Source organism: Chiloscyllium punctatum, chromosome 31 (assembly GCF_047496795.1).
Source record: "Chiloscyllium punctatum isolate Juve2018m chromosome 31, sChiPun1.3, whole genome shotgun sequence".
Classification (NCBI taxonomy): Eukaryota; Metazoa; Chordata; class Chondrichthyes; order Orectolobiformes; family Hemiscylliidae; genus Chiloscyllium; species Chiloscyllium punctatum.
The window spans coordinates 72,482,475-72,495,978 of record NC_092769.1 but is presented as its reverse complement, the minus strand read 5'-3'; the positions used below and the strand labels follow the sequence as shown (position 1 = coordinate 72,495,978).

Genomic DNA, 13,504 nt, shown 5'->3' with positions numbered 1-13,504 from the left:
AGTTTGCGGATTGATACGGCACTTTGGGGAGAGAATGGGGCAGTGGGGTTAGTTTGCGGATTGATACGGCACTATGGGGAGAGAATGGGGCAGTGGGGTTAGTTTGCAGATTGATACAGGGCTATGGGGGTGAACCACAGACAGTACTCCAGGTGGGGTTTCACCAGTGTTCTATACAACTGAAAAAGGTTACTTTCCTCCTGTCTCTACTCCCCTTGTGATAACAGCAAACACGCCATTTGCTCTCCAAACTGCTTGCTGCAGATGAGGTGTAATCTCATCCTGGAGGTGAGGTGTGTATTTTCTTCACAGGGTTAGGAATCTTAGGAATTCTCTGTCCAAGGTGGTAGTTGCTGAATATATTCAATATTGAGATCACCAGGGAATCTAGTCACATAGGATAGGGAAAGGAAGAGGCATTGAGGTTCAGCTTTACTTGCGTACTTACTGAATGGAACAGGAGCAGATTGGATGGGCCGAATATTCCACCCCTGCTCTTATTCCTTTATTTGACTTTGTTTTATCCATCGGATGGGGTATCGCTAGCAAGTTCCAGCATTTGTTGCTGACCCCTAATTGCCCCTTAAATGGAGTGGCTCAGTGGGCCATTTTGGAGACCAGGCAACACCCAACTACATTACCATGTGGTCTGGAGTCACAAGACTAGGAAAGGGCTGCAGATTTCCTTCACTAAAGTACAGGCTGTACAGGACATTGGTGAGGCTACGTTTGCAATACGGCATTCAATTCTGGTGCCCCTGCCGTAGAAGCGACGTTGTGAAACTTGAAAGGATTCCAAAAAGACTTACAAGGATGTTGCCAGGGTTGGAGGGTTTGAGTTATCAGGAGAGGACTGAATGGGCTGGGGCTATTTTCCCTGGAACGCCAGAGGCTGAGGGATGACCCTATAGAGGTTTATAAAATCATGAGGGACATGATAGGGTGAATAGCCAAGGTCTTTTCCCTGGGGTGGGTGAGTCCAAAACTAGTGGGCATAGGTTTAAGGTGAGAGGGGAAAGATTTAAAAGGGATGCTTTTTTCATGCAGAGAGTGGTGCATGTATGGTATGAGCTGCTGGGAAAAGTGGTGCAGGCTGGTACAATTACAACATTTAAAAGGCATCTGGATGGGGACATGAATAGGAAGGGTTTAGAGGGATATGGGCCAAATGCTGGCAAATAGAACTAGATTAATTTAGGATCTCTGGTCAGCATGGATGAATTGGACCGATGGGTCTATTTCCATGCGATACATCCCTAAGTGAACCAGATGGGTTTTAACAATGGTTAACTTTATTAAATTGAAATCTCGTGCTTCCTTAAACATTAATGAGCTTCGGGATTAATAGTCCAGTGAAATTAGCATTCTGTTACCACTTCCCACCAAAAGGTCAACACTTACCCCTGAGCCTATCCACCAAACTATTTGGACATTATCACATAGCTGTGTTAGGGAGCTTGTTGTACACAAATTGGCTGCTGTCTTCCCTACATGACAACACTGACGCTATTTCTGAAAGGATAGAGCTCTTTGGGAGGGCACACTGTGTGGTCAATGGCATTGTGTAAAGGTGAGACCCTGTTTATTCAATGGGACTGAGGTTAATTCTGTCAGACATTCGCTGTTTGCTGGGTCCAGGGGAATAGGCCTGGGCTAATCACTTACCAGCTCCTGGGTTAGGGCAGGGGTCACAGCTGGAACCCCAAGCCTTGCCCACTGTGCAGCAACAGAGCTGTTTGGTCAGCTCCCCCCGCAGAGGGTAGGTACAGCCCTCGTCAGCATTGACCAGCAGGTAACATGGTCCCTTCTCAGCAGGCTTCTCCATTACTACATCAGAGAGTGGAAGAGGGTTTACTTAGTCACACGCTGATTCAAAAACTGCAAATATGTCCCACACCCCCGTCACTCTGATTAATAAATCCCACACCCCCGTCACTCTGATTAATAAATCCCACACCCCCGTCACTCTGATTAATAAATCCCACACTCCCGACACTCTGATTAATATATCCCACACCCCGACATTCTGATTAATATATCCCACACTCCCGACACTCTGATTAATATATCCCACACTCCCGACACTCTGATTAATATATCCCACAGCCCCGACACTCTGATTAATATATCCCACACTCCCGACGCTCTGATTAATATATCCCACACCCCTGACACTCTGATTAATAAATCCGACAGCCCCGACACTCTGATTAATATATCCCACACTCCCGACGCTCTGCTTAATATATCCCACACCCCTGACACTCTGATTAATAAATCCCACACCCCCATCACTCTGATTAATATAACCCACACCCCCGACACTCTGATTAATATAACCCACACTCCCGACACTCTGATTAACATACCCCACACCCAAACACTCTGATTAATATATCCCACATCCGTGACACTCTGATTAATATATCCCACATCCCCCGACACTCTGATTAATATATCCCACACCCCCGACACTCTGATTAATAAATCCCACACCCTGACATTCTGATTAATATATCCCACACTCCCGACACTCTGATTAATATATCCCACACTCCCGACACTCTGATTAATATATCCCACACCCCCGTCACTCTGATTAATAAATCCCACACTCCCGACACTCTGATTAATAAATCCCACACCCCCGTCACTCTGATTAATAAATCCCACACTCCCGACACTCTGATTAATATATCCCACACTCCCGACACTCTGATTAATATATCCCACAGCCCCGACACTCTGATTAATATATCCCACACTCCCGACGCTCTGATTAATATATCCCACACCCCTGACACTCTGATTAATAAATCCCACAGCCCCGACACTCTGATTAATATATCCCACACTCCTGACGCTCTGCTTAATATATCCCACACCCCTGACACTCTGATTAATAAATCCCACACCCCCATCACTCTGATTAAGATATCCCACACCCCCGACACTCTGATTAACATACCCCACACCCAAACACTCTGATTAATATATCCCACATCCCCCGACACTCTGATTAATATAACCCACACTCCCGACACTCTGATTAACATACCCCACACCCAAACACTCTGATTAATATATCCCACATCCGTGACACTCTGATTAATATATCCCACACCCTGACACTCTGATTAATATATCCCACACCCCCAACACTCTGATTAATAAATCCCACACCCTGACATTCTGATTAATATATCCCACACTCCCGACACTCTGATTAATATATCCCACACTCCCGACACTCTGATTGATATATCCCACACCCCCGTCACTCTGATTAATAAATCCCACACCCCCGTCACTCTGATTAATAAATCCCACACCCTGACACTCTGATTAATAAATCCCACACCCCCGACACTCTGATTAATAAATCCCACACCCTGACACTCTGATTAATAAATCCCACACCCCCGACACTCTGATTCATAAATCCCACACCCCCGTCACTCTGATTAATAAATCCCACACCACCAACACTCTGATTAATAAATCCCACATCCCCCGACACTCTGATTAATAAATCCCACATCCCCCGACACTCTGATTAATATATCCCACACCACCGACACTCTGATTTTTTATCCCACATCCCCTGACACTCTGATTAACATATCCCACACCCCAACACTCTGATTAATATATCCCACATCCCCCGACACTCTGATTAATATATCCCACACCCCCTGACACTCTGATTAACATATCCCACACCCCAACACTCTGATTAATATATCCCACATCCCCCGACACTCTGATTAATATATCCCACACCCCCTGACACTCTGATTAATATATCCCACACCCCCGACACTCTGATTAATATATCCCACACCCCAACACTCTGATTAATATACCCCACACCCCCGACACTCTGATCCCACACCCCGGCACTCTGATTAATAAATCCCACATCCCCCGACACTCTGATTAATATATCCCACACCCCGACATTCTGATTAATATATCCCACACCACCAACACTCTGATTAATATATCCCACACCCCCGACACTCTGATTAATATACCCCACACCCCCGACATTCTGATTAATATATCCCACACCACCGACACTCTGATTAATAAATCCCACATCCCCCAACACTCTGATTAATATATCACACACCCCCGACACTCTGATTAATATATCCCACACCCCGACATTCTGATTAATATATCCCACACCCCCGACACTCTGATTAATATATCCCACACCACCGACACTCTGATTAATATATCCCACACCCCAACACTCTGATTAATATACCCCACACCCCCGACACTCTGATTAATATATCCAACATCCCCCGACACTCTGATTAATATATCCCACACCCCAACACTCTGATTAATATACCCCACACCCCCGACACCCTGATTAATATATCCCACACCCCTGACACTCTGATTAATATATCGCACATCCCCGACACTCTGATTAATATATCCCACACCCCCGACACTCTGATTAATATATCCCACACCCCCGACACTCTGATTAATATGTCCCACATCCCCCGATACTCTGATTAATATGTCCCACATCCCCCGACACTCTGATTAATATATCCCACACCCCCGACACTCTGATTAATATATCCCACATCCCCTGACACTCTGATTAATATATCCCACACCGTCGACACTCTGATTAATATATCTGACATCCCCCGACATTCTTATTAATATACCCCACACCCCAACACTCTGTTTAATATATCCCACACCCCCGACACTCTGATTAATAAATCCTACACTCCTGTCACTGATTAATATGTTCCACACTCCCGACACTCTGATTAATATATCCCGCACCCCCGACACTCTGATTAATATATCCCACACCCCCGACACTCTGATTAATATATCCCACACCCCCGACACTCTGATTAATATGTCCCACATCCCCCGACACTCTGATTAATATATCCCACACCCCAACACTCTGATTAATATACCCCACACCCCCAACACTCTGATTAATATATCCCACACCCCGGCACTCTGATTAATAAATCCCACATCCCCCGACACTCTGATTAATAAATCCCACATCCCCCGACACTCTGATTAATATATCCCACACCCCTGACACTCTGATTAATATATCCCACATCCCCGACACTCTGATTAATAAATCCCACATCCCCCGACACTCTGATTAATAAATCCCACTTCCCCCGACACTCTGATTACTATATCCCACACCCCCGACACTCTGATTAATATATCCCACACCCCTGACACTCTGATTAATATATCCCATACCCCCGACACTCTGATTAATATGTCCCACATCCCCCGATACTCTGATTAATATGTCCCACATCCACCGACACTCTGATTAATATATCCCATACCCCCTACACTCTGATTAATATATCCCACATCCCCTGACACTCTGATTAATATATCCCACACCCTCGACACTCTGATTAATATACCCCACACCCCAACACTCTGGTTAATATATCCCACACCCCCGACACTCTGATTAATAAATCCTACACTCCTGTCACTGATTAATATGTTCCACACTCCCGACACTCTGATTAATATATCCCGCACCCCCGACACTCTGATTAATATATCCCGCACCCCCGACACGCTGATTAATATATCCCACATCCCCGACACTCGGATTAATATATCCCACACCCCCGACACTCTGACTAATGTATCTCACACTCCCAACACTCTGATTAATAAATCCTACACCACTGTCACTGATTAATATATTCCACACTCCCGACACTCTGATTAATGTATCCCACAACCCCGAAACTCTGATTAATATATCCAACTCCTCCAACACACTGATTAATATGTCCCACATCCCCCGACACACTGATTAATATATCCCACACCCCCGAAACTCTGATTAATATATCCAACTCCACCGACACACTGATTAATATATCCCACACCCCCGACACTCTGATTAATATATCCCACACCCCCGACACTCTGATTAATATGTCCCACATCCCCCGATACTCTGATTAATATGTCCCACATCCCCCGACACTCTGATTAATATATCCCACATCCCCGACACTCTGATTAATATATCCCACACCCCCGACACTCTGATTAATATATCCCACACCCCCGACACTCTGATTAATATGTCCCACATCCCCCGATACTCTGATTAATATGTCCCACATCCCCCGACACTCTGATTAATATATCCCGCACCCCCGACACTCTGATTAATATATCCCACACCCCCGACACTCTGATTAATATATCCCACACCCCCGACACTCTGATTAATATGTCCCACATCCCCCGACACTCTGATTAATATATCCCACACCCCAACACTCTGATTAATATACCCCACACCCCCGACACTCTGATTAATATATCCCACACCCCGGCACTCTGATTAATAAATCCCACATCCCCCGACACTCTGATTAATAAATCCCACATCCCCCGACACTCTGATTAATATATCCCACACCCCTGACACTCTGATTAATATATCCCACATCCCCGACACTCTGATTAATAAATCCCACATCCCCCGACACTCTGATTAATAAATCCCACTTCCCCCGACACTCTGATTACTATATCCCACACCCCCGACACTCTGATTAATATATCCCACACCCCTGACACTCTGATTAATATATCCCATACCCCCGACACTCTGATTAATATGTCCCACATCCCCCGATACTCTGATTAATATGTCCCACATCCACCGACACTCTGATTAATATATCCCATACCCCCTACACTCTGATTAATATATCCCACATCCCCTGACACTCTGATTAATATATCCCACACCCTCGACACTCTGATTAATATACCCCACACCCCAACACTCTGTTTAATATATCCCACACCCCCGACACTCTGATTAATAAATCCTACACTCCTGTCACTGATTAATATGTTCCACACTCCCGACACTCTGATTAATATATCCCGCACCCCCGACACTCTGATTAATATATCCCGCACCCCCGACACGCTGATTAATATATCCCACATCCCCGACACTCGGATTAATATATCCCACACCCCCGACACTCTGACTAATGTATCTCACACTCCCAACACTCTGATTAATAAATCCTACACCACTGTCACTGATTAATATATTCCACACTCCCGACACTCTGATTAATGTATCCCACAACCCCGAAACTCTGATTAATATATCCAACTCCTCCAACACACTGATTAATATGTCCCACATCCCCCGACACACTGATTAATATATCCCACACCCCCGAAACTCTGATTAATATATCCAACTCCACCGACACACTGATTAATATGTCCCACATCCCCCGACACACTGATTAATATATCCAACATCCCCAGCACTCTTATTAATTTATCCCACACACTCAACACTGTGATCAATTTATCCCACATCCCCAGCACTCTCATTAATATATCCCACACTCCCGACACTCTATAATATATCCCACACGCCCTATAGTGTAATACATCCCACATCCCCCGACACTCTATAATATATCCCACACTCCCTACAGTGTAATATATCCCACATCCCCCGACACTCTATAATATATCCCACACTCCCTACAGTGTAATATATCCCATCCCCCGACACTCTTTAATATATCCCACACTCCCTCCAGTGTAATACATCCCACATCCCCCGACACTCTATAATATATCCCACACGCCCTATAGTGTAATACATCCCACATCCCCCGACACTCTATAATATATCCCACACGCCCTATAGTGTAATACATCCCACATCCCCCGACACTCTATAATATATCCCACACGCCCTATAGTGTAATATATCCCACATCCCCCGACACTCTATAATATATCCCACATGCCCTACAGTGTAATACATCCCACATCCCCCGACACTCTATAATATATCCCACACTCCCTACAGTGTAATACATCCCACACGCCCGATACTCCATAACATATTGCACACCTCCTACACTCTGTAATATATCCTTCATCCCCAATACCCTGTAATATATCCCATACTCCAGACATTCTAATATATCTCACACCCACCAACACTCCGTAATATACCCACAATCCTCACTGTAACACTCTCTGATATAGCGCACAGCCCTCACTGTAACACTCTCTGATATACCCCACACCCCACACTGTAACACTCTCTGATATAGCGCACACCCCTCACTGCAACACTCTCTGATATACCCCACACCCCTCACTGTAACACACTCTGATATACTCCACACCCTTCTCTGTAACACTCTCTGATACACCCCACACCCCTCACTGTAACATTCTCTGATATATCCTGCAACCCTCACTGTAACACACTCTGATATACCCCACACCCCTCACTGTAACACTCTCTGATACACCCCACACCCCTCACTGTAACACTCTCTGATATACCCCACACCCCTCACTGTAACACTCTCTGATATACCCCACACCCCTCACTGTAACACTCTCTGATATGCCCCACACCCCTCACTGTAACACTCTCTGATATACTCCACACCCCTCACTGTAACACTCTCTGTTATACCCCACACCCCTCACTGTAACACTCTCTGATATACCCCACACCCCTCACTGTAACACTCTCTGATATACCCCACACCCCTCACTGTAACACTCTCTGATATACTCCACACCCCTCACTGTAACACTCTCTGTTATACCCCACACCCCTCACTGTAACACTCTCTGATATACCCCACACCCCTCACTGTAACACTCTCTGATATACCCCACACCCCTCACTGTAACACTCTCTGATATACTCCACACCCCTCACTGTAACACTCTCTGTTATACCCCACACCCCTCACTGTAACACTCTCTTATATACCCCACACCCCTCACTGTAACACTCTCTGATATACCCCACACCCCTCACTGTAACACTCTCTGATATACCCCACACCCCTCACTGTAACACTCTCTGATATACCCCACACCCCTCACTGTAACACTCTCTGATATACTCCACACCCCTCACTGTAACACTCTCTGTTATACCCCACACCCCTCACTGTAACACTCTCTTATATACCCCACACCCCTCACTGTAACACTCTCTGATATACCCCACACCCCTCACTGTAACACTCTCTGATATACCGCACACCTGTCAGTGTAACACTCTCTGATATGATGCAGTTTATAATTCTACGCTTTCAAACAATCAGTTGCAGTAGCCCAGTTTGCTTTCTCTTCCGCTGTCCCTGTGATGTGGCCAATGGTTATCTCCTACCCCACTGCAGTTCTGATCAGCAAACCTGGAACACACCAGCCCCTGAAGCAGAATCTGTCTGCTGTGACGTCCCTCACCTTGGGGGAAAGCGCATTCCTTCGCCCTGAGCCCTGGCCCACTTACCGATACAGTGCGTCCGCGATGGACCCATCACGAAGCCAGGCTTACAAGCACAACGGAAGCTCCCCTGTGTGTTGAGACACTCTGCATTCTGGCAGACTCCCTGGATCAAGCACTCGTTGATATCTGGAAGGGAGGGGGGAGAGACAGGCTTACAAAACAGAATGAGCAACAGAGGAAGATACGGGGAAGGGAAGTGGAGAAAACAGAGAGGTGGTTAGCACTGCTGCCTCTCAGTGCCAGGGACCAGGGTTTGATTCCATCCTCGAGTGACTGTCTGTGTGGAGTTTGCATATTCACCCCACATCTGTGTGGGGCTCTCACTGGGTGCTCCGGTTTCCTCTCACAGTCCAGGGATGTGCAGGTTAGGGTGGATTGGCTGTGCTAATTTGTCCCATAGTGCCCAGGGATGTGCAGGTTAGGGTGGATTGGCTGTGCTACATTGTCCCATAGTGTTCAGGGTTGTGCAGGTTAGAGTGGATTGGCCGTGCTAAATTGTCCCATAGTGCCCAGGGATGTGCAGGTTAGGGTGGATTGGCCGTGCTAAATTGTCCCATAGTGTCCAGGAATGTGCAGGTTGGGGTGGATTGGCAGTGCTAAATTTTCCCATAGTGCCCAGGGATGTGCAGGTTAGGGTGGATTGGCAGTGCTAAATTGTCCCATAGTGTCCAGGGATATGCAGGTTAGGGTGGATTGGCAGTGCTAAATTGTCCCATAGTGCCCAGGGATGTGCAGGTTAGGGTGGATTGGCCGTGCTAAATTGTCCCATAGTGCCCAGGGATGTGCAGGTTAGGGTGGATTGGCCGTGCTAAATTGTCCCATAGTGCAGGCTTGGTGGGTGAGCCGCGGGAAAATTATCTCACAGGATGTGGGCAGCACTAACCAAGGCAGAATTCGCTGCCCTTCGCTGTTGGCCCAGTGGGCAGGTAAACGTCAACCCTGTTGCTGCAGGGTCTGGAATCCCATGTAATCCAGAGCAGGGTCAGGACTGCTGCACATTTCCTTCCCTGAAGGGCATATGTGGGGTTTTTTTCTTTACAGCAATCGACGATAATTTCATGGTCACCCCTCACGCAACAGGGACAACTCCAGCGGAGTTGCTAATGGGGCAAAGACTCCACACGAGGTTAAATCTGATCATCCTAGACCGGTGGGGGTGGGGGGCTTTCAGAAATGCCAACGCCTGACACTCGGCTCCTCAAAGCAGAGGAGACAGTTTACGTCAGGGGACAAAGTTTGGTGTCGAAATGATTTCACTGTCACTGAATGCACTTTCAATTCCACATGGATTAACTGCACGTAAATTCCATTGGCTGATGTGGTGGGATTCAAACCCACATCAGCACAGACCTCTGGATTAATAGTCAACTGATAGTCCCCACATTCAGTCGTTGCATTTCGAGTGCAGTGGCGGATATACAGTAACTGGGATAGCAGCTGCTCATTCTCCAGTTCCCAACTTACTTATTTCTGTGGGATGTGAGTGTCCCTGCCTTATTACCTCTGACTCTAGTTGCCCCCTTGAGATCGTGAGGGTGAGCTGCCTTCTTGAACCGCTGCTGTGGGTTGACCCACGATGTCGTTAGGGAGGGAGTTCCAGGATTTTGAACTGCCGCATTTAAAGGAACAGCCGACATATTTCCCAAGTTGGAATGGTGAGTGGCTCAGAGGGGAACTTGCAGGGGGTGGTGCGCCCTCGTCCTTCTAGATGGAAGTGGTCATGGGTTTGAAGATCTTTGGTGAATTTCCACAGTGCATCTTGTAGATGGTACACACTGCTGCTACTGAGCGTTGATGGTGGGGGGAGTGTGGATATGGTGTCAATCAAGCGGGGGACTGCTTACCCTCGATGGTTCGAGCTTCTTAAGAGTTGTTGATGCCCCCCATCCAGGGCAAGTAGGGAGTATTCCCTCGCACTCCTGACTTGTGCCTTGTAGATAGGTCAGAAGGTGAGTTACTTGCTGCAGTATTCCTAACCTCTGACCTGCTCTTGTTGCCATTGTGTTTATGTGGCGAGTCTCATTGAGTTTCTGGTCAATGATAACCCCCCGGATGACTAAATTAGCCCCAAAAACTGAACCTACGTCTTTCTCAGATGTCTTCAAATAACATAGAACATAGAACAATACAGCACAGAACAGGCCCTTCGGCCCTTCGGACCTGTGAACTATTCTCAGCTCACTATCCCAAAATCATCCATGTGCTTATCTAAGGATTGTTTAAATCTCCCTAATGTGGCTGAGTTAACTACATTAGCAGGTAGGGCATTCCATGCCCTTACCACTCTCTGAGTAAAGAACCTGCTTCTGACATCCGTCTTAAATCTATCACCCCTCAATTTGTAGTTATGCCCCCTCGTACACGCTGACGTCATCATCCTAGGAAAAAGACTTTCACTGTCTACCCAATCTAGTCATCTGATCATCTTGTATGTCTCTATCAAATCCCCTCTTAGCCTTCTTCTTTCCAATGAGAAAATTTCCAGCAGGAGAGGATTTCAGAGGGTTAACGTTTTGAGTCTGATAAAACACTTCGATTTCTTTCTCCTCGCAAACGCTGCCAGACCTGCTGAGTTCCACTGGCGCTTTCCGTTCTGTTTTTAATGTGAAGTCTGCTTACCTTGGCAGTGGGTGCTGTTGAGTCTCTTGTAGCCTTGGGGGCATTCCACCCCACTGCTGATGCCAGTTTTTGGGTCAGCCAAGTCTAAGAGGGGGAGAAAAATAAAACAGGTTCAATTGTGCACTAACAACCAGAAGCCTGAAGTTTGACTCGCTCCCTGCAGCCAAATCTATCACACAAACTTAGGAAATGGCATCAGTTCTGGTCACCCAGTTACAGGAAGGAAATTATCAAGCCGGAGAGGGTTCGGAAGAGATTTACCAGGATGTTGCCGGGTATGGAAGATTTGAGTTATAAAGAAAGGCTGGGACCTTTTTTCACTGGAGCGTAGGAGGTTGAAGGTGACCTTTATAGAGGTTTCTAAAATCATGAGGGGGATAGATAGGGTGAATCACAGGTGTCTTTTCCCTAGGATGGGGGCATTCAAGACTAGGGGGCATATTTTTAAGGTGAGAGATTTAAAAAAGACACAAGGGGCAATCTTTTAACACGGGGGTGGTTCACGTGTGGAATGAACCTCCTGAAGAAGTGGTGGATTGTGGGGACAGTTACAGCATTTAAAAGACATTTGGATAAGGACATGAATAGGAAAGGGTTTGGAGGGAGATGGGCCAGGAGCAGGCAGGTGGGACTAGTTTAGCTTGGGATTGTGGTCAGCCCTAGACTGGTTGGACCGAAGGGTCTGTTTCCATGGTGAATGACCCTATCTCTAAGTCGGCCACTCAGCCCCTCAAGCCTGTTCCACCACTCAATGAGTTCATGGCTGAGCTGTTTGACTCTGTTTTTAAGTTTCAGTCTTCCAGCAGACTGAGTATCTTGCTTTGGTAGTCCCGCTCCACAAATCCTTTTGGTGCTTTACTGTAAATGCAAAAAGCCCGTCACTTTCATAGATTCCCTTACAGTGTGGAAGCAGGCCATTCGGCCCATTGAGTCCACACTGACCCTCTGAACAGCATCCACACAAACCCACCCCCCTTCCCTGTCCCCGTAACTCTGCATCCCTGGACACTACGGGCAATTTAGCACGCCCAATCCAGATAATCTGCGCATCTCTGCTCTGTGGGAGGATACCCACCCAGGTATGAGGAGACTGGCTCTGGTAGACAGCTCCTCTGCCTCTGCCTTAAAACCTCTGCTTAAACAAAAAACAGAACAAAATAACCTCCTAAAACCATAATACTGTTACATGCTGGCTGTCCTATTTGACAAGGCGAGCCTCGATAGAAAGACCGTTGTAAAGACTGGGTCTTCTTACTTTAGTTGTTTTTAAACTTGTGGACTGAAATGAGGAAGAACTATTTTAAAACCAGCGTCTTTAAAGGATTGCTGTACGTTTTCAAAAGCAAGTAACCTGACGTTGTGTAAACTGTTGATTGAACAAGTAATAGTTAAGTTTTCGTCTGCATCCGAGGGGTTTGTATGGATGTTGCTCTCACTGGCAACAAGAAATCAATTGGTCTATGGACTAGTGACCAGTATATTGATGAGGAAGACCTTTTGCCTGTCAACAAC

General features: G+C 46.6%; 1 protein-coding gene across 3 annotated transcripts in view; it reads right to left on the bottom strand.

Annotated features, from left to right (window-relative positions):
• Positions 1–13,504, bottom strand: part of ltbp3 (latent transforming growth factor beta binding protein 3) — a 189,821-nt gene that overhangs the window by 57,249 nt on the left and 119,068 nt on the right. For all 3 annotated transcript variants that reach the window (XM_072551024.1, XM_072551025.1, XM_072551026.1), the window contains exons 5-7: positions 11,993–12,076; positions 9,377–9,499; positions 1,666–1,827 (exon numbers count right to left, since the gene is read on the bottom strand). In XM_072551024.1, the coding sequence (XP_072407125.1) occupies positions 1,666–1,827; positions 9,377–9,499; positions 11,993–12,076 (369 nt within the window). The remainder of the gene's footprint in view (positions 1–1,665; positions 1,828–9,376; positions 9,500–11,992; positions 12,077–13,504) is intronic.